Source organism: Erinaceus europaeus, chromosome 11, assembly GCF_950295315.1.
Source record: "Erinaceus europaeus chromosome 11, mEriEur2.1, whole genome shotgun sequence".
Taxonomy (NCBI): Eukaryota; Metazoa; Chordata; class Mammalia; order Eulipotyphla; family Erinaceidae; genus Erinaceus; species Erinaceus europaeus.
The window spans coordinates 65,180,760-65,202,612 of record NC_080172.1 but is presented as its reverse complement, the minus strand read 5'-3'; the positions used below and the strand labels follow the sequence as shown (position 1 = coordinate 65,202,612).

Here is a 21,853-nt window from a genome sequence, read left to right as displayed (position 1 = left end):
TCCTCTTCCTTCATTGGGTAGCATTAGCTTGCCTGATCCCCAAGACTACTTCATCAAGCCTCCCACACCCTGAAGGATAGTCATACTTTAAGGCAATCTACAAGGTAGGGGGTGGGGGAGCAAAGGAAGAATAAACATAGGGCCTGGCAGGGTTTTAAAGAATAGATCCAGGCCTTAAAGAATAGATCAGAGACTGGAATGTTGAACAGTGCATAAGGACTTAACTCAGTCAGCTCCTTACCAGGAACTTGAAGGTTGACTGAGAGGGAGGTAGGAGTGCAGGGGTTGTTCCTTAGAACAAAATACTCAGACAGTGGGTGTGGGGGGCTTGAGCATTAAAGCATCATTTCTGGGTTCCGTCCTTGATGGTGCCTGCTCCTCTGTATCTGCCAATACACACATCAGTTGTCATCATCATCACCAGCACTCCCCCTTCACTGAAAAGTGTAAATTGCCATTTGGCAAAGAGCCCTCATGAGATGTTTCCAACGTAGATCATGCCCACACCCATTGTCTTCTCTAACTCCCTGCTGGAATCCTGTGAGATGATTAAAAGCAAGGTGCTTTATTTATTTACCAGAGCACTGCTCTAACTAGCTGTTGGTGATTCTTGGAGATGGAATCTGGTATCTCTCTCACACAAGTCCAATCTGTATGGTATACTTTTTTTTAATTGCCACCAGTGTTGTTGCTGGAACTCAGTACTACAAATTGACCAGTCCCAATGGCCATTCCCCTCCTCCCTCCCACACACTTTTTTTGTTTGACAGGATAAGACTCAGAAATTTAAAGGGGAAACAGCAAGAGAGAATGACAAACACCTGCAGGCCTGCTTCACCACTTATGAAGCATCCCCACTGCAGGTAGGGAGTGGGGGGCTCAATTCCAGTCCACTCAACCAGGTGCATCACTACCCAGCCCCCTGTGGTAACCTTTTTAAAATATTTATTTACTTCTGAGAAAGGGGAAGGAGGAAGGGGAGAAGAATGAAGAGGAGAACCAGAGCATCACAGTGGCACATGCAGTGTCAGGAATAGAACTCACATGCTTTAGAGTCTGATGCCCCATCTACCATACCACCTCCTGAATCTCTAATTACTTTCCCAGAGGCCTCCTAATCAGTACGAATGTGACTTGGGAAAGATGGGCTTTGGGGAGGAGGTGGCCATGTAGTGGGGAGTAGGGACAGAATTAAACCAGCTCTCTTGTCCTCTGGACAAGTTTGGGTTTAGGGTTCAATCTGAGTGGGGGTGCAGCGGAAGCACTTGAGGGAGAGAGACCCCTTGTCCACACACATACTCTCTCTCTCTCTCTTTCTCTCAAGAGATGAAGAGAGGGACAGAGCCCAGAGTTCCACTAGAAGATCCACTAGGGGCTCTTCCTCCCACTTATACTTAAGGGCATGTATGACACACTGGCCACAGGCCAACCAGAGGCCCCTCTACCTGCCACAAAAGTGGGCCAGGTGTGTGTGTGTGTGTGTGGGGGGGTCAGGCAGGGTATTAAATGAGCTTCCAGCTAATTTGCATGTCCTAATTAACCATAAAATAAGCCCCAGAGGCAAAATTAAGCTGTCAGATTCCCTCTGCTTATTTTCTCTACCTCCCCCTCAGACACTGCTTCCCTCCTCTACACTGCCCTGCCTCACACAGGCCCCAGACAGCCCCATTCACCTCTTCCCCTGGCTTCTGTACAGTCTCCATCATTGTGACAGTAGGAACACAGAAGAGGGGAAATGATGGGGAGAAATGAATTGGCCATCATCTTTTCAATAACAAAACTTGGCATAGTAGATGGGGCATTTCATCAGCCATGTCAAGACCCAGGCAAAAATCCCTCCCTGGACAGTCAGCATTCCATTTATTATCCGTGCAGCCAGGGAATGTGGAGAGACAGGGCTTGTTCCCCTTGCCTTGACAGTGGAGCAGATCTGGACAGTTTTGTGGGATCATGTCATAAGCACAAGTTTAAGTCTGTTGGATTCTTCTAATCCAAGTTCTTCTATCATGTCCTTGGCTCATAAGCACAAGTTTAAGTCTGTTGGATTCTTCTAATCCAAGTTCTGCTATCATGTCCTTGGCTAAGGTGTTTTAACTTCTCTCAACCAATCCATGTAAAATAGAAGAGCAGCCACTTCCATAGTGTGGTGAGAAGGAAATAAGAAGGCAAAGAGAATCAGTGCCCAGCACCCAGGAATCATATTAGCAGGAAATGTCACTTCCTAATTATTTGGCTCTGGTCCAAGTTCAAATGAGCTTCATTCCCTTGGATCCAATAGGTTAAAAGTTGCTTCTTTCTTGCTCCAGGACTCCCTGAGGTCAAGCACTGGTCCTTTTCATTGCTCTGTTCTTAGTTCCCATCACAATGCCTGGCAGTGGGAGGTGTTCATAAACTTTCATTCATCGGATCCTAAGCTACAAATGGCCCATAAACAGATGAGTCACGGATGAATGGGCAGGAGGTGACTTGATTTCCTGTAGCATTATTCCTAACTTAGGGTCAGTACCTCCTGGGCTAATTGCTGGATGGCTTCCCTACCACCCAGCAGTCAGTGGTTTCAAGACTCAGTCAATCAGTATGTAAAATCTTCACTAACACACACTGCCACCACCACCAAAGGTAGTCACCCTGAGCTGAAATGACAGAGAATGGGCAAGTGCTTGTTCGTCAAGAAAAGTTAGTTCATGGCAAACTCCAGGGTGAGGGAGAGAGGAAAAAGCAGGGGTGTTGGAGACAAACAGCTCTCTGATCCAAACCCAGCTTCTTTTAGTTGCTTAGATCCTGATCTGGGCAGCTTCCGTGACCCTTTGCCACCTCCATTGACTTAGCAGGAGGGCAAACAACTTCTAGGTGCATTCTGACATTTGGAGAGCACATGCTGAGCATACTGCCTGGTAAACAGCAAGCAAGGAAAACTCAGTACAAACTAAACATCTCCTATGTGGTAACCTAACAGTTTTGTGAGTACCCTGACCAGCCTCACCTTCAGCTGTGAAACTGCTGGAGCTAAGCCTCTTCGTGTCTGGGGCGGGGGCCGGGGCGGGGGGGGGGGCGGGTGAGAGTCTGTGGGTGTGGTGGGGAGTTCAGGTCCAACATGCTGGAAATCTCTTTCTTGTTTCTCTTCACCAATTTGCTACTAAATCTCTGAAGGCAGGGAGGCGTCATGCCTCTAATTGCAGCTGTCACACCCCATCAGGCAGAGGGAAGATGGGGGGGGGGGGCGCTACTGAGAGGAGAGGCACCCTCCAGGCAGGCTCTACCCAAACAGGGACCTGCATTGTCTTTTTCCCACTGGTGGGCGTTCCCAAAGTGGGAGGGCGGGCTGCTCTGCCCAGGCGGTCCTGCATCTGCAGGCCGCTGGGCCAGGGCTGCATGCCCAGCTTTGCTCTGGGGAAGCTTCAGCCCTGGCTGGAGGTCATGAGTGAGCTGCAACCAGTAGCCGGGGTGGAGCTAGAGACTTGGACACAGTTCCTCCTTGGTGCACCATGGGCTCCCAGGTGGCCTCTCTGGTGTCCTGGGTTGGGGTTCCACACCTCCAGGGAAGGGGTGACCCCAGAGTCACCTTCTGCTCCTCTCTTCACCCCATTCTGCTGTTTCCAGCCAGGCTATTTCCTCATTTGGAGTACAGAACGAATACCTGTCTTGCTCGCTGCCGTGGTATCCGAGATTATAGCCATGATAAGGGAAGGGTTGCAAACATTACCCACTCTCTCCTGCTCTTTTGGAGGGACTTGGGGTCTCCCCAAGTACTCATTATGTGTGTTCCTTCTAAAACCTTCTCAGGCCCCAACCAGACTGGAATCTCAGGAGCAACAGGAAGGGGGGAGTGGGGACTCATCTCTCTGTTCCCACCACCCCAAGGAGGGTGTGTGTGCCCAGAAAGATTAGGGCCTGCCCACCAGGAGACAGGGCCTGCCCATCAGAGACAGAGTCTTTATTTGAAGCCTGGGGTCTGGGTGCCCTAATTCATACGGGAGGGAGTGGTTCAAAGGAAGCCTTCGGAGGCTGTGAAGGGATGTCAAAAGGATTTCCTGGGAGGGCTGGGGAGACAACATAATGGTTATGTGAAGACTCTCATGCCTGAAGCTCCAAGGTCCCAGGTTCAAACTACTTCCCCCATCCCCCCCCAACTCCTCACCCCCCACACACATACACTCATCCACTGCTGTGGTAAAAAGAAATAAGATAAGGATTTTCCGGAGTTGACAAAACACTTCACTGGACTTGTGTGCAGCTTTACCATGAATGTGTCCCAGGCAGGTTCCAGCACAACTCCCACTGCATTCAAGGAAGCTTCCTGTTGTGGTTTTTTTCTCTCTTGCACACTCTATCTCTGTAAAAATAAAAATCCAGGTCTTCTCCCCTATGAGTCCCCCCATTACCTCCAGTCCCAAAATGAGTGGGTATAGTTCACACTCCTTCTCCCTCTCCCTTTCCCTCTGGGCAGGGACTCTCAGCCAGTCCCTGCCACAATGCTGCTCCAGACACTTGTTCCTGCCTTCTCTTAGGGGCAACCTTGCCTGCCCCTTCTCCCTCCCCAGGGGCCCAGCACTGGAACAGCCCTTTGGCTTCAGTCAGTCAACTGTTCAGTTTCTGGGATTCAGACCCAAACAGCTGTGTTAATATCAAAGCCAGAGGGTGAGGGCTCCAGTGCTTTGGGGCAGCCTGTGGATTGAGAGTCCCCTCTTCTGGGCTCCACGGGGCAGTGTCCAGAGCCCTTGGGATGGCTTCGCTTCTTGACCTTCTGCGAGCGTCCAGCTCGGGGCTCAGTGGGGGTCACCCAGCCCGGTTTCTCCTTTAGCAGCCGGTCCCGGTCAGGCCGGACGCTGCGCAGGAACTTCCTGAAGATGTTTGCTGTCAGAGTGAACCTGCGGCCCAGGTCCCGGGGAGTGGCGCCCTCTGCTTTGGGCTCGAACTCATCCCCTGTGTCACCCTTCTCCCCACCCTTCTCTACTTCTGGTAGGTCCAGCCAGTTGCCCACCAGGTCTGCAAAAACATTGTCACCTAACACCAGAGGCTGTCGATTACGACCCCGGGACATCAGTGTGGAGGTCCAGTCTTCAGGTTCTGCTGGCTCTGGCCCCTGCTGGGCACACGTTGGGTGCTCTAGCAGTGGTGTCCTGGGCTCAGGGGCAGGATCCCTCCCACCGGCGGTCTTGTGGGGTGAAGCTGTGTTGCTACTACCAAGAGAAGAGTGGATGGGGGGAGCACAGACAGCAGACCGGGAAGGGCCTCTGCCACCCTCCCAGGGAAGGTGCTCCAGCTGTGTCCTGGGGCTGTCAGGGTGGGCTGGGCCACACCCTGCTCCAGAGATCTCCAGCTGTTCCAGGGCCGTCTGCACCTGCAGGAGCTTCAGTTCTTGTAACGCCCCCATCATGCAGTTCATCTGATCTTGCAAGCCATCACCCACCTCCTTCATGGACATCTGCAAAGGACAGAGAAATCACCAGTCAATGAGTTGGAGGGCAGGTGGGAAGAGCTACCACACGGGGCTGGGAAAGACAACAAAACTGTTATGCTTCAAACTCCAAAACCACCATAAGCCAGAGCTGATCAGTGCTCCCATAAAAGCAAAACAAAAAGCAAAACAAACAAACAAAAACCCACTACCACTCACTGGCTCTAAACCCAGAACCCTCCCCTCCTACCTCCTGTCTCCCCAAACATACACTTGAGGGTCCTGCCAGCCTGACACTACCACTTCCACCACCTGGTACCATGCAGGAGGAGGTGGGGGAAAGGAGGAATTTTCACACTGACACAGCAGATAAAGGAAATAATGCAAGAAGCCAGGTACTGTCCCGTTTATGCATAGGTCTACATTGACCATGTCTAATCTCCTCAACACTTTCATGGGGATGGCCACTGTTGCCAATACCAAGGAAGCAGGCATATAAATCACTTGCTCAGATTACAGCGAAAGTAACAGACTGAGCCCAGGTCAGATGAAAGGTACACATATTGTGGTTGCCATACTTGTCCCTTTTTATGTCTCTGCCATCTTTCTCCCAGGAGCCTTGCCAAACTGATGGTGACAGTGGTGACAGGAATTGCGCTAAGGACCCTACATGCATATTCTATCATGTAATCTTAAATAAACCCTGTGAGATTGCTATTGTTCTCAGTAAAAATGAGAAATCATGCAAAGGGCAGAGTCACTTGACTGAGGTCACACAATTCATAGCTAGAACTTCAAGGCAGGGAATCTACTCCACTCTCCAAACACTTGTACACAGACAGACAACTCAGCACTGCCTCAGGATGGCTGTTCTGGGAGCTGGGCTTTCAGGCTCTTCTGTACTCCCCAAGACAGTGGAGGAAGGCTTTGAGGGACATCAGAGGAAAAGGAGGAGTCTCCTGAAAGGGTAGTCCAGGGGTTTTCTGTAGCTGCTGTTCACATCTGGCTGTCTGGCAGACAGAGGCAGGCCAGGAAACTCCTGTTTGCAGGAATGCTCACCCAGCTCTTCCCAGCCCTGCTTCCTCTCCAAACATCTTTCTCCTCTCTCTGTTTCTCTAGACTGGGCTCCACTGCCACTCCTGCCTTCATAACTCAGTTAGCTCTGCTGTTCTGGCCAATGAGGACACTGGTGTGTGTGTGTGTGTGTGTGTGTGTGTGTGTTCCCCAAGGTCCTTTGTTGATGTCAAAGGCCCCAGCCCCAGGTGCCAGCTGGAAGGGTGAATAGAGGGACTTGGGTGAGGGCCGAGTTTAGAGACTGGAGAGGGGATGCTTCAGCTGATAACATTCACAAGGTTCCCAGCCTGGGCCCAAGCTGCCTTGGTCATCCATCAGCTCCCTCCCCAGATTTGCTCATGTTACCGACAGCAAACCTCCTGTGTGTGGGGACCATCTGTTTCTTAAGCCTCCCTCACCCCCCAGAGACATATAAGGATCATCTTACCTCCCAGCTTGGTCCTAATGTGCAGAGTGAACTAATGAGGTAGAGGGGGAAGGGGCTAGATGCACAGGTGAAGAAGCTCCGCAGGTCTGCACTAGTGAGGATGACCCCTGGGGGTCAGACCCTCTCCTGCCAGTCTCTATCTTGGGGTGTGTGTGGGGGAGAGTGCCCTGGGAACTGGGTCAGCAGGGCAAGGAGGCCTTTTCTGTGTATCTTCCCAACACAGGGCATACAGAAGTGGTGGCTTGGGCAGAGTGCTTGGACAAGCAAATGCTATTTGAGTGGCAGCGGTAGCTGGCCGCCAAAGGAGAAACCTATAGGGCAAATGCACTTGTTGGTGACCCCTGGCTCTCACCTCCTTGGCTCCCAGCTTCCTGATGTCTTCATTTTAGAAACAGCTGTCATGGCTGGGAAGGCCCAAAGCAAAGTGCTACCCCTCTGACTTCTCTGAATCTGCCTCTTTTCCCATCACCACAGCCTGGAATCTCAGCCTCATCTTTTTACTTTTCCACCCAATTACTACTGTTCCCGACATCTGTTTCCTTTCTGTCCCCTGGAATGCTGCAGAAGCTACCTCTTAGGTTTCTCAACACACACCCTTGATCTTCTCTCTCTCTCTCCCTCTGCCCCCCCTCCACTGTCAAGAGACTAAAAGACAAGCTTTTGACCTGGCAGCTAGGATTCACTATGACAGAATTCCAGCTCCTGACTCCAAGTGTAACTCCATTCCCTGACACATTCCTGTTCTTCTGTCCCAGCCTCGGGACAGAAGGACACAGTGAAAGTGTCCTTCCCAGAGGCAAACAGTGGCACAGCTATTTACAAGATACTGGGTACTATACAGCAAACCCTAACAAAAGGACTTTTTCAAGTTAACCCAATTACCAAATAATGTGATGATAACATGAACTATTCATTGTCTTTTTGAATCCTAAGACAGCAGGAACCTCACATCTCCACTATAGAGCCTATATTTCTCCCAGTCCTGGAACCTTAGGATAGGGCCCACTTTCCCGCATGCCTCTCCCAATCCATATCAAATAATATTGCATCAGCCGATCGCAACCTAATCAACACAACGATTGCCACCTCAACATGCTTCAGCTCAGACTGTGTAGACAGACTTCAGATGTGGAATGACAACCCTTCAGCTTCATTACTCGGGTGAGACCTTTCCTTTCATAGCATTCTCTAATTCCATCCCAGGTGGATCACTTTCTAACAAAGTCCCAAAACCTAGTCTCACACCAGGTTCTGTGAGAGAGAGCATATGTTCACACGTATCCATAAACAAGTGCAAAATATATACCTGAAAGCAGAAGTACACTAGAGTTTGCAGTGAGTACCCCCCCAACACTTCCTCTCCACTATTCCAACCTTTGGGTCCATGATTGCTCAACAATTTGTTTAGCTTTGTATGTTAACTCTCTTTTCAGCCCCCAGGTTCCAGATGCCAACAGGATGCCGGCCAGGCTTCCCTGGACTGAAGACCCCACCAATGTGTCCTGGAGCTCCACTTCCCCAGAGACACACCTTACTAGGGAAAGAGAGAGGCAGACTGGGAGTATAGACCGACCAGTCAACGTCCATGTTCAGCGGGGAAGCAATTACAGAAGCCAGACCTTCCACCTTCTGCAACCCACAACGAGTCTGGGTCCATGCTCCCAGAGGGATAGAGAGTGGGAAAGCTATCAGGGGAGGGGGTGGGATATGGAGATTGGGTGGTGGGAATTGTGCGGAGTTGTACCCCTTCTACCCTATGGTTTTGTTAATTTATCGTTTCTTAAATAAAAAATAAATAAAAAAAAAGGAAGTGTCCTTCCCTGTGGTCCCAGCACTCTTGTCCCATCCAGCTTAGCTAAGCACCCAAAGGCCAAAACTCATCAAACATACATTGAACAGCTGCTACTGCTTGAGGTCAGGGGCTGAGGTACACGTGTTCATATCTTCCTAGAACCCAGCATCAATACCTACAAGACATGGACTAAGTGCCACTGACTGCCCCCAAGTCACTCCTCCAGGCTGCTTGTTGCTCTCCAGTAGTCACTTAATGCACTGGGGAGAAAGAGAGAGAGCCATTTGCCAGGAGCCAAAACCTTAGCTAAGTCTCTCACATAGCCGGTGAACGGACATTCTGATCATTGTAACTGCGATTACCATCTAACTGTTTGGAAAGTTGCTCACCCACCTCCCTCCCCCCACTACCTTAGCAGAACTTCCTCATGGTGTGTGCTTAAAATGCGGCTGTAAAATAAAATTTTCAGAGCTTGATCAGAAACCTATCTTGCTCTCGTTCTTCGTGTCTCTTGTCCCCTCCATTCTCTCGCCCCCTACCCTAGGTTTCCGTCGATAACCCCGCAGGCCGGGGCAGCCATTCCTCAAGGTTTCGTTTGACCAAGAGGAATATGAGCTTGCAGGCTTCCTTCCAGAGGGCTGCGCACACTCCAGGTCAGAGCTGTGGGAGGAATGAAATGACCCTATTCATCCTCTTCCAGTATGGAAAAAACTCTTTCCAAAAGAATGCTGACATTCTGTACCGTTTTCCAGGGAGGTTGGATGTGTGGGCATGTATGAATTTAGGGTTGTGTCTAATACAGAGGCCCCATTTAAGTAAACAAGAGCTGAAATTACACCCATATGGAAAATGATATTGGTTAAGATCTTGAGTTCCAGGGCCAGCGAGACAGCTCACCTGGATAGTAGTCAACCCAGGTTTGAGCTGACCTTAAGTGCTCTGGTAACTGGTGTCTTTCCCTGTCTCTTTCTTTTCATTTTGTAAAAATGATTTTATTTATTTATTTATTTTGCATACAGAGAAAAATCAGTAGGGAAGGGGGTAGGGACAGAGAGGGAGAGAGAGAGAGAGAGAGAGAGACCTGCAGCACTGTTTCACTGTTCATGAAGCTTCCCCCTGTAGGTAGACAATGGGAGCTTGAACCCAGTCCTTGTGCACTGTAATGTGTGCACTCAACCAGGTGTGCCACCACTCAGCCCCTCTGTCTCTTTCTTATTATCTGAAAAAAGTAGGCTAAGAGCAATGAAGCAATAACAGAGGGGGGGGAAAAAGATATATGTTGTTGAGGTGGTCTGGTGTCGGGCTGTGTGTGATCTTATCAGGCTATTTATTCAATAGTTTTTTAATTTCTCCATACCTTAAAGTGGGAGAAGTGGGAGGGGGAGGGTTTCAATGGTAGCGCAGCAGGTTAAGCACACATAGCGCAAAGCACAAGGACCAGACTGGCATAAAAATCCCAGTTCAAGCCTCCAGCTCCCCACCTATAGGGGGTCACAAGTGGTGAAGCAGGACTGCAGGTGTCTATCTTTTTTCCTCTCTGTCTTCCCCTCCTCTATCAATTTCTCTCTGTCCTATTCAACAACAACAGCTACAATAACAATAACAACCACAACAAGAGCAACAACAAGGACAACAAAATGGGAAAAATAGCTTCCAGGAGCAGTGAACTCGCAGTGCTGGCACTGAGCCCCAGCAATAACCCTGGAGGCAAAAAAATAAATAAATAAGAAAAAAATTTTTTCATCATTAAAAAAAGGGGGGAGAAGTTTTCCAGCCTCATACATCTATTACAAGATTAGTTGAAGAAATTTGTGTATACATATGGCTTAGTTGTGACTTTTGGCTGTTATCCTAAGATTTGCTAAGAACTTCCAGAACATTTCTTCTTTGGTGAAACTTAAAACAGAGTAATCTGTGTCACCATCATCTCTCTGGTCTGATCTAGGGGAAACAGGTCTAATAGATGTCTGTCTCAGGCCTAGGTAAACAACATAATGGTTATGCAAAAAAGACTTTCATGTCTGAGGCTCCTAAGTCCCAGGTTCCAGCTCCAGTACTACCAAAAGCCAGACTGAGCAGTGTTCTGATTAAAACAAACAAACAAACAATGTCTGTCTCTCTGTCCACTCTCACCTTACCAGGAGGGAAGGGCAGAAGAGGAAATGGAAGCCTCACCAGTCTGAGCCCTCCCACTGCATGGGGTGAGAGATTGTGAGAAGCAACTGGGTGAGAGTGGAGGAAAGAAGCCAAGTGTGGGAAGTAGGGAAGGTTGAGGGAAGTGAGAGGGAGCATCAGCTGGACCTGGACAAGGAGGGATGCCAGCATGACAGCCTTCCCCAACCCCGAGGGGAATGATGTCACAAGGAGCAGGAGCCAGAGGGCAGGCTGCTGTCTCCTCCAGAGCGTGGGACTCTCTCAGATCCCATGGCTTCTCCTGCCTCAGAAGCCCAGGAAGGGGAGGAGCAGGTGGTATGGGATGGGAAGCAGAGGGGAGGGGGTTTAAATTCAAGAAAACCACAAGATAGACGTGATCATCACTCAATCCCAAACTCACTGGAGCTGAAGTTAATGAGTTCGCTGGCCTCCCAGTGCTCAAGAGCCTGGGGACAGTGTCCAAACCCACCAATGGGCCCCCTACAGGTCAGATGGAGAAGTCAGTCACAAGAGGAGCTAACTGGCTCTGATTAGTTTGAATGGGGATGGATTGAACACCCAGTTTCTCCACCTATAATCTGTATACACACACACAACCCTCACCTACTCCACTCTCAAGCAGAACACCTTCCATAAGCATAACCCCAGATAAGGCGGTAGGAATCCTTTCTGGAAAAGGCCACGGAAGGCCTCACCATCTTCCATGCCTCCACCTCACTCCACAGTTCACTTCCCACCCCCACTCCTCATCTCCTGGGCCTCAAAATGTTTTGTTTGAAAATCTATCTTCATGTCAAACTTGAGTCATTCCTGTGGTGCACCAGCCTCACATCTCACCCCAGTGGACACCAGGAACCATCCTGGTGTTTGGGAGGAGCCCCATTTGCCCTCCAAAGGCCTGCACTAGAGTCCTCAAGGCTCACTTGCTCATCCACCAGACACTGAAGAGATGTTTCTGTGCTTTGGACTGTGACTCTGTAGAGTTCTAAGTCTCTATATGCATGAGTTAATGATGCTGTTCCCTGCACTGTCCCATCTGGATCACACAATTACTCTGGGAGTTGGCTAGGCAAGTGGAACTGATCTCGCCTTTTTCTTTCTTCCTTCCTTTCTTTCTTTCTCTTTCTTTCTTTCTTTCTTTCTTTCTTTCTTTCTTTCTTTCTTTCTTTCTTTCTTTTTTTTTGCCTTAGAGACAGAGAGAAAAAGAAACCCCAGCACCAAAGCTTCCTCCAGTGCAGTAGGGGCTGGGCTTGATCCTGAGTTGTGCACATGACAAAGCAACGCACTATCTAAGGGAATTATTTCTCTGGTCTGAGTTGACCCAACTTTATGGACTAGTGAATCAGGGGGTTCTCCTTCCTTTGGATATTTCCAGTCTTCCCCAGACATCCTTTTGTGCTTGTCACCGTATCTACATAGGATCTCATCTCCTACTTAAATCCACCAGTTATTTTTATAAGTAAATATGTTCATATAGGGACTTATAGGAAATGCATTATCACTTATCATAATCAGATGGTGACTATAAACAGTTTAGTTTTCTATGAATGTTTTTCCAGTGGAAAGACTGTTTTTTTGCCTCTGGTCACTGGGGCTCAGTACCAGTACTACAAATCTACTTGTTCCTGGTAGCCATTTTTCTTTTCTTTTTTTTAATATTCAATAGGACAGAGAGAAATTGAGAGGGGAGGGGTATACAGAGAGGGAGAGAGAAAGATAAACACCTGCAGACCTGCTTCATCACTTGTCCTTCTTGCAGGTGGGGAGCCGGGGACTCAACCTGGATCCTTGCACACAGTACTATCTGTATTTAACCAAGTGCACCACCACCTGGCCCCAAGACTGAGGCACTCTTACTTGAAGCTCTGAAACATGTTAGAAGTAGGCCTAGGACCCCAAGTCTGGCTCTTTTACTTGAGATTAGTTTCCTATATACTCCCTGACTACTCAGCCTATGGGACTGCTGTGAGAAGAAACCAGGATAGTCAGAGGAAGTGCAAAGGGCAGTGCTGTTCTATGGGCAGGAAGAGCAGGAAGCCTTGGAGGGACTCCAGGGGCCAATTCAGTTCCTTTCCACTCAGGGCACCTCTTCACTGAAGCGTCTGAAGGGACAAGAGAGCTGCCTGCCTGGGGGCTGGAAGGGAAAGATGCTGCTGCCAGACCCCACTATCTGGGTCCTCTGGCCCTGAGCCCTCCAGAGAGTAGCACTGCCCCATTGGCACCAGACCCTTTGTGGTGTGGGATTTGTGTGGATGATAAAGTGTGACTCCAGCATCCTGGGCTCCTGCCTGATCCCACAGCTGTGCCCTCCAGTCAGCCAGCTCACGCCCTCTCAGGGCTCCACTAGAATTCTTTGACACAGGCTCCAGCTCTGGTCCTGGAGCTGGCAGTGTGCCCTTCCTCACTCCCCCCAACCTCCTCATTCCCATTACTCACAAGATCCCCATACAGAGCCTTTCAGCCCCTCTGGAAGCTGGGAGGGAGTTCAGGGCCAGAAATGGGGGAAGCCCCACTTTTGCCAAGTGGCCCATTCTCCAGCTCAGTGAATAGAGATCTTCATAAACCCAGCTCTTGGCTGGAATTCCCAACAGGAAGGTAACATGGAAACTGTGCCAAGGGCTGGAAGAGGGAGGAAGGGGGAGAAAGAACAGTGAAGCAGATGAACCCACTGTTCCAATGGAGACATTCACCAAGGCTCATGTGGTCCAGTAAGAGGCCAGCATTAGAGAAGGTCCTGATCTTATCACTTCAGGAAGGTCAATACCTGGCCTCACAAAGCCCTCCTCCTTCTGACAGACTTTAGCATCCCTCTACTGCAGTCCATCAAATTCCCTGAGTGCCCCAGAACGTCAATAAGTTATCTTCTTCCAGTGATGGTGGGATGACACAGAAACTTGGGTGGTGGGTGCAATGAGTTGTACATGCCCATGTTTAGCTGGGAGACTATATCCCTGAAACATGATAATTTTGTAAAATGATGATAAATCAATAATAGTAAAAAATTATGAAAGAAAAAGGAAAACAGAGAGGTTACCCCCATCCCAGCCTCCTTTCTGGTTCAAGCCCTTATAGTCTTTGGCCTGGGCTTGCCTAATTGACAACAGTGCTTGAATGCTGATGGTTCAATCCCTTTGATGTTACACAATTTTTTAATATGTGTTAATGCTAAATGACAAGATGCCCTGATTCCAAGTACCAAAGGTTCAGCTTGAGATATATCCCCCAAAGCCCATGCATTTGTGCTTTCTCTTCTTTAATGATGCTTGAAGCAAAACAGCCCATCCTCTGCAAGTCCATCTATGTTGTTCCTTAGGAGTCTCCTGTCTTTGCTTAAGGTGTTGAAGGATGATGGGTTATTTCATGGTTTTTATATTTGAATCTAATGTGAGTTTGAGTTCTAACACAGTGGAGGCAATGCATCATTGTGTAGCCATGGTTTTCTGGAGACGATATTTTAGGAATCGTATTTCAGATCTTAAGTAAAATTCGTTAAAAAAGAACTGTCATCATCCTGCTTCAATCCTACCCCCAATGATAGTAACATTGGTTAATGTCAACACCCCCTCCCTGCTCCTAGATCACCAGGCTCGCCTCTGAGCACACCACTCTATGATGCATTCTGAAAAGGTCAGCCTCCGGGTCTGACTGGTTAGGATTGAATGCCAGTTCTCACTGATCAGCTCTGTGACCTCGGCAAAGTCACTTCACCTCCCTATGTCTTGTTTATAAAAATGAAAATAACAGAAGCATGACTTCTTAGTGTGGCTTTGGCAGACAAATGACAATACACAATATTTCTGGCATGTCAACAGCTGTTGATATTAACCAACGTTACTATCATTATCTTTTCTATTAACTGTGAGGTCCTGTGGGCAGGGAGGTGGCTCAATAGCAGGGCACATGATTTACATGCATAAGGTCCTGGGCTGAATGCTGGTACACTGCACAGAAGTGACAAATGTAAATGGTAAATGGGTGTCTGGTGTTTCTCTCTCCTCTCTTTCTCAAACTAAATAGAGCAAAATACAGTGGAGCTGGGAGATATCTCATCAGCAGAACACACGTTGTGTCATTCATGAGGTTCCACAGTCAAATCCTGGCACCACATGGGAGCACTACAGCACCAGGAAAAGCTCCACTGATGGTGGAATGGTGCTACAGCATCTCTCCCTCCCTCTCTTATTTTCCTTCTCCCCCCTCCCTCTGAAATAAAAAGAACAAAAACAAAAACAAAAACAAAACAAAACAAAACAAAAAAACAGCCCAGGAGCAGTGGAATTTGAGGCTCTTGAGCTGAATTCCCTGAATGGGGGACACCTGTCTGTTTATATTTGTAGTCATAACACCAGTGCCTGGTAAAGTAAGTTTTCAACATAGTATAAGCTCAGTAAATGTGCTCTGTAAAAGAATGCTTGTGCAAACCAGTCAGATCAGTCTATCATTATGACTTTACCAAGTACCTAAAATATACCACACATTGTGTTATATGCTAAGGACGTACAATTGGGAAAGCACTTCATAATTATTGTCAATCTTGGGGGTCGGGCAATAGCAAACCGGGTTAAGTGCACATAGTATGAAGTGCAAGGACCCACATAAGGATCCCAGTTCGAGCCCCTGACTCCCCACCTGCAGGTGGGTCACTTCACAAGCAGTGAAGCAGGTCTGCAAGTGACTATCTTTTTCCCCTCCTCTCAATTTCTCTTTGTCCTATCCAATAATAAAAATGGGAAAAAAAATTGCCTCCAGGATCAATGGATTCACAGTGCCAGTATTGAGCCCTATTGATAACCTTGGAGGCAAATAATAAGTTATTATTATTGTCAATCTTCATGGCATCTGTACGAAGTTGGTAAAACCTAGTTTACAGATAAGAAAAAAAAACCTAGTTTAAAAACCTAGTTTACAGATGAGAAAATCAAGCAGGGCCTTTGATAAGTTGGTAGAATGGAGGACTGTAGTGGAGCAGATGAGAAAATCAAGGCACAAAAAAGACTCAACAATCTGCCAGGGGCACAAAGAACCAAGATGTGAATTCAGAGGCCCAAATCCTATCTTGTTAGTCTTCTCACTGGTCATGCCACATTGTCTAATTAGTCCAGATTCCTCTTCCTCCTAGATCTAAATATCAAGAGAGGAAGCATTCTGAGGTTCTTTGCAAAACTTTTTTTTCTGCCTTTAGAAATTTGCTCTCCTGCCCCAAGAGTTAGAAGTTTTGCCTCATTACCTTCTTTTTCCTTCTTTTTGCCTTTAGGTCCTGGTTCTTCTCTGCATTTTAGGACCTCTTGAACTTGTGGCCATTCCAGACTAAGTAACTGCCTCTAGGGACCCCAAGCTGTTCTAGGAGTCCAAGGAAAGTCCCTTGGCTGCTCCAGGAAGCATTCCCAGTCTGGCTGTCCATCATGAACCCCAATTGCTCAGTTTTTCTGCACTCTATCTGCTACACACTGATCTGAACTCATGAGGAGCAAATACCCTGTGAATATCTTACATCTGTTCCCTCCATGAGCCCTGTCTATCCTCATTTGTTGGAAGCCCTCAAGGGAGCCCCGTGCAAGGAACAGCTGGTACCCAGCCTGGTTGCAGGCAGGGCTCCTCTTGGGCAGCTGGAGGAGGGGAGAGGGGTGCTTCCTGCTGTGTGGCTGTGCCCTGGCCTCATCCTAAGGAAGAAGCCTGTCAGCTGTTGCTACTCTCCTGCTTCATTTCATTCCTGAAACTTGATAGCCTTTCCCCAGTCAGGCCATGGAAAAGGACCAGTCTCTAGACACCAACCTGACTGAACTGGAATCCATAAATGCACAACCAACCTCCTCTCAGAGGGCTCACTTGTTACAATGCAATTCCTGTTTCATTTAACTGGGAAATTCTGCTACTTTGGTTGTCAGAAGCAGGCTTTTCTTATGTGGATTTTCTGGGCCAAAGAAAGGGCCAGAAGGCAGGAGGGACACAGAATGTCCTCGATAGAGATCATTCCACAGCTGTTGCTATTTCCCTTGCCTGCAGATTTAGCCCCAAAAGTCTGCAGCAATGCCCTTCTTGAGAATTCAGTGGGGGGAGTGACTGCAGAGTGGGGTCAGCATGAACTGAGTGCCCGACCCACACACACTCTCACTTAGGCCCACAGCCACCCACCCCAGTGCATGCCTTGCCCAATATGGCAGACCTGAGGCACAAACAAGCCAATGCCTTACTATCCCAGCTACAATCAAACTGCACTGGACTCAGCTGTCCCACAACAGACCTCAGAGGAAGGCAAGTAGGCTGTCAGGCAGGCAGGCAGGCAGGCAAAGGGCTAAACCTAGGCTCACTCAGCTCTATTTTCTCCTACCCTCCCATTAGAGAAACTGAGGCACTGAGTGCTGGTCCAGCTATCCAAGTATTAGACTGAAGTGTCAGGGATAGAAGAAACTCTTCATAGCTCTGCTTGTCACTCTGCTCTGTCTCACTGCTGAGCAGGCTGGCACTGAGAGGGGGAGGGGTGGAGCACCACAGGGGTAGAGTAGGGAGGGTGCAGCACTCTCCCATCTGAGTGTCATTCTGGGCCCCTGGCCAGGCATTTGGCTTCCTCTCCAGAGAGTCAAAGGCTGAAGCAGCTGAGACAAAGAGCCAAATGAAAGCTAATGGGGAGCTTGGTGACTTCAGCCTCTCCCCTTCCTCCTTCTGGGGACTGTGGACTCCAGTCCTTGGCAGGAAGGGGTGCAAGTCAAGATCTAGAGCTCAGCTCTAAGTGGATTCCTATTTGCCTTTTTTCATTTCTCCTGGCATCCACAGGCTGTCTTCCTCCCCTCACCACCTCCCACCTAGGGTGCTGTAAAAAATGCAAATCAGTAGGATTTTAGAATTCCAGCCCATGCCAGGAACACCCACAAACCCTTTATTAAAGCAAATCATGAGGTGGGTGGTGTGGGCCCCCATTCCAAGCACAAAGAGAAGATTTTATGAGATGACTTCCTCAGCATGGGCCTTGGGCTTAAGATATTATTTGGGATGATCATTCTTTCTGATACTGGAAGGATACTGAGGGAAGTCAGAAATACATGTATATGGGTTCTAGGGCTCTATGGGAAACAAGTGAAACCGATTATATAAAAAGAGGGCATGAGAGAGGATCATCATCTTTCTCTAGAGAAGAATGCCTCTGGGCAACTTTCTCATCAGTGTCTGCACAAAGGGGGCTTCAGGAGGAAGTACTAGGGAAATGATGGATGGCCTGTGAAGGCAAACCTTGAAGAGGGACAGAAAGGAAGAATGCCCGGAAGACCTGGCCAGGAAACACCCTTGAGAACACCTGGTCCTGCAGGCTCCCTGTCTCCCAAAACCCTGACACAGCTGCAGGTCCCCTCCCCAGCCAGCAGAGAGAGAGAGAGGCCATCCAGGAGAGCCTTGGGCTGGCCCTCTGTGGTGTCAGGTCTGCCACTGTCCTGAGTCTGGGCACCCCAGCTCTGAGAAGGAAGAAGAAAGTGTTGGGGTGAGAAGTGAGGCTGGATAAACTAAATAAATAAGTGGCGGGGAGCGGAGAGAAGATGGACAGGCGCAAGGGGCACGTGCATAATACCTGTCTGAATTGTAGTGGTTGAAAGGAAGCGGAAGGTAGCAGGTGTGGGATGGGGAGGTGGGAAGAGATGGAGGGAGCGGTATATGAAGTCGGTGAGCAGCAGCCTGGTCCTTCCTAACTGCACTCCAACCACCCACGCCTGGGTGACCTCCCACTCCCTACACAGACCGGGCTGCATTCCCTGCCTGCAGGACCCCAGTCTCCGCATGCTCCCCAAACCCAGACCTGACATCTGGCTGGGCCACCGCAGCTCCCGCTCGCTCGCGATCTGCCAGGCAGCACCCCTCCACCCGCACGGGGCCCTCCCCCGCCATTACAGCTGCCAGCCCCTTCCCTGCTGGCAGGCAAGCCCGGGCAGACAGCCGGCCAGGCCTGCCCCCGCAGCCGCGCCAGCTTTACCAAGCCCGGTAGGGCTGGGGGTCTGGGCGGTGCCAGCGCCCCTTCGAGCGCGCAGTCCCGGGCTGCCCCGCTGCGCCCCGTGCCACAGCACCTGAGCCCCGCCCGCCGGCGCGCATGACCCCCGCGGGCTGGGCTGTCCTTCCCGCCCGTGGGGCTCGGGGCGCACTGGGGTCAGGGGAAGGTCTGCTCGCGCTCCCGGTCACTTGTTCGCGTCCGCCTGGCTCTCGCACCCCTGTCTGCTCCAAGTTTCCTCGGGGCCCCGCGCTCTGCTGGCCGCCTCCCCCGGACCGGGGCGTCGACGGGACCAGGTAGGTGCCCGTCGAGCGGAGCGGCCTCCCGCACGCTCTTACCAGCTCCTGCTTGAGGCGGCGCAAGTAGCTGTCCATGACCCCGCTCTCCTCGCTCCTGCGCCCATTGGCCGGGCTCGGCCGCCCGCGAGATTTCCGGGGTGCGGACAACCGCCCCGCGCCCAGTGCGCGCCCCGCCGGCTCCTGCCTGACGCCCGGAGCCGCACGCAGCGCCCGAGCCACGTCCCTCCGCCGGGGAAGCTCTCAGAGCGGCTTCCCCCGCGCTCTGCGCGCGGTCCGTGCTGGGGGCGGAGGGAAAAGTGGGGCGGCCTATGAGAACTCAGGGGGGGCGCCTCCCGCCAATGACAGCGGGCGGGGGGCGCGGGTGGGGCGGGAGGCCGCCCGCGGGGTGTTTGCTCCGACGAGGCTGGGGGTGGGGTACCTGGTGTGGGGTGGACTGGGCTGGGCGGGCCCGGGTAGGGTGGGGAGCAGGCGGTACCTGCGTCTAGGTGGCACTTGAGATGCCAGCGCCTCACTAATAAAATAACAAAAAATAAAAAAACTCAAGTGCAGGGAAGTTAAAGGCGTCTACATTTCAGAGCTAGTGTGTAAATCTTTATGAATTTTACCCCAAAGAATGTGTTTGTAACTGCTATATTAAAAGTGCCACCCCCATTCCCAAACTTAGATCAGAAAAGGAACACACTCCACTCCAGCTCTTCCGAACTCTGGAGATCTTCCAGCAACTGGGGCTTTGGAAGTGTGGCTCTTTTCTCCTCCGAGTGTGGGACCCTCGGACGCGGAGCCGGCAGCCGCTGACTCGCCGTCCACTCATTTCATACACACAGCTGTGGAGGGTGTGACATGCCCACTGAGGAAGCTGGAGGTCTGTAAGACAGTGGATAAGACCGCCGAGGTCTGTGCTCAGAGAACGTACCTGGGGCCGGGGTTGGGAAGCCCAGGGAACGAAAATGCAAACAGTAATCATTATTATTATAATGATTATTATTATTATTTGATAAAATAAAATGTAGGAAAAAAGCAACGTAATTTTAGGTAAAGGCAATTTATGCAGACGGGGTGATGGGGTGTGGGTTGTTTATGATGGAGTAGGCTGGGAGTGGGGGAGCGCGCATTTCTTTTCACCAATATCCCCATTACTCTTGCTCTGGCCTTCTGCGAACTGGTGGGGGCAGGGGAAGGATTCAAAGATGCTCGTATTCTATTCAGCAGACTAGCTCTGAGCTCCAGAAGCGTGCCTCTCCAGCCAGATAGTCAGAGCCCTACCGGGGTGGAGGGCTTGGGGGCGGGGACGTTTCTCTTTGCAGAACCCTGAATCTGCACACCGGCCTCCCCCAGCGCCCCTTCTGCGCCTCCCCCAGCCCACCACACTGCCCAGCCCACCAAGTGTGGTGCAGCAGAGCCTGAGAGTAATCAGGGCAATTAGTAGCGTTTTGTTTTAAGGTAGTTAAAAGGGAAAAGTTTGCCCCCAGGCCGAATTGGGGGTGTCTCTGTCAGGGACTTAAAGAGAATGCCCAATTTGTCAAAAGCAGTGCACACCACCCAGCCACTCCCTTTAGTGTCAACCAAGACCACCACCTCTAATGACCTCAGTCACACGTGGGGTTTAATACACAAGGCCAGGAGAGAGGTAGGTTGGAACATTAATAAATCCTTGGTGGGTATCAGCAGATCCAAGAATGGGACAGGAGGAAGGGGGCCTAAAAGAGGGGTAGGACCCCCAGAGAGAGATGGCACAATAAGGTATGCTGGTATATATTTGGGGGAGAGGTGAAATTGTATCCTTGTGATGATAACTGGAGAGAATGTGAATGAACATCTTTAGAAGACTTTTGGGGCAGCCAGTGGTGCAAGTGGTAAAGCATATGTTACCATGTGCAAGGACCTGGCTTGAAGCCCAGGGTCCCCACCTGCAGGGGGAAGCTTCATGAGCGGTGAAACAAGTACTGCAGGTGTCTCTCTGTCTCTTTCCCCCTCTGGCCCCTTTTCTCTCTATCTCTATCATAATATAAAATAATACTAATAATTAATAATAGGGAAAATTAGTTGCCAGGAGTAGTGGATTTGCTGTGCAGACACTAAGCCCCAGTGATAACCCTGGTGAGGATAGAAAAAAGTTAAGACTTAGCAGAGTCCAATCAAATAGTCTCCACTTACCCCAAGGTCTTCAATTATGGTGAACTATTAGTCTTGTCTTTCAGCTCTGTCTGTTGACAGGGCAGGGAAGCTAATGGACACACACAAAAAGAAAAGGTACAGGTGGGTCAGAACTGGGGTGAAAGCCTGATTCTCAGTGGCCTCTGACCAAGGCTAGGTGCTAATGCTTTGTGTCTAAACCAGAAAAATCCAGTGGTCCTGGGAAAGAGCTCAACATCTGTTCAGGCTCTTCCAGCCAACACTAGAAGAGCCCAGGATTGCATGACCTTCTGTGCACCTACAGCAGTTAAGGACAACCTGCAGAAGCCCTCCTGCTACTTTTCAGCTGGGAGTCAATATTCCTTTTCTCCCCTCTTCCATGGAGCCTGATGTGTGATCTGAGTAGTGGTCACCTCTCCAGGATAGAGCTGGGGGCTCCAGCTGACCTAAGCCAGTTCGTGAACTGAGTCCTGAACTCAGTTCTCAGTTGGGATTGGGATGGGGACAGACACAGAGACCCACAATCACTTAAGTGTAGTCCACAGAGCAACCTTTACAGAGAAGGAATACCACCAGAAGTTCCCCCAACTTGGAGGCAGTGCTCTGCTCA

General features: G+C 50.0%; 1 protein-coding gene across 1 annotated transcript; it reads right to left on the bottom strand.

Moving 5' to 3' along the window:
- Positions 1–928: 928 nt before the first annotated feature.
- On the bottom strand, positions 929–19,378 carry INKA2 (inka box actin regulator 2). The gene is made up of 2 exons (XM_007526938.3): positions 19,150–19,378; positions 929–5,425 (listed from the first exon to the last, which is right to left on the bottom strand). Exons 1-2 carry the CDS (start codon positions 19,183–19,185, stop codon positions 4,601–4,603), a joined length of 861 nt encoding a protein of 286 aa, XP_007527000.2. The 5' UTR covers positions 19,186–19,378; the 3' UTR covers positions 929–4,600.
- Between the last annotated feature and the right edge of the window lie 2,475 nt (positions 19,379–21,853).

Excerpts from the sequence above, each read along its gene's own strand:
- INKA2 (XM_007526938.3), bottom strand. The coding sequence starts at position 19,185 with ATGGACAGCTACTTGCGCCGCCTCAAGCAGGAGCTG. Across the intron at positions 5,426-19,149 it reads GCCGCCTCAAGCAGGAGCTG|ATGTCCATGAAGGAGGTGGG; the intron begins GTAAGAGCGTGC and ends TGTCCTTTGCAG.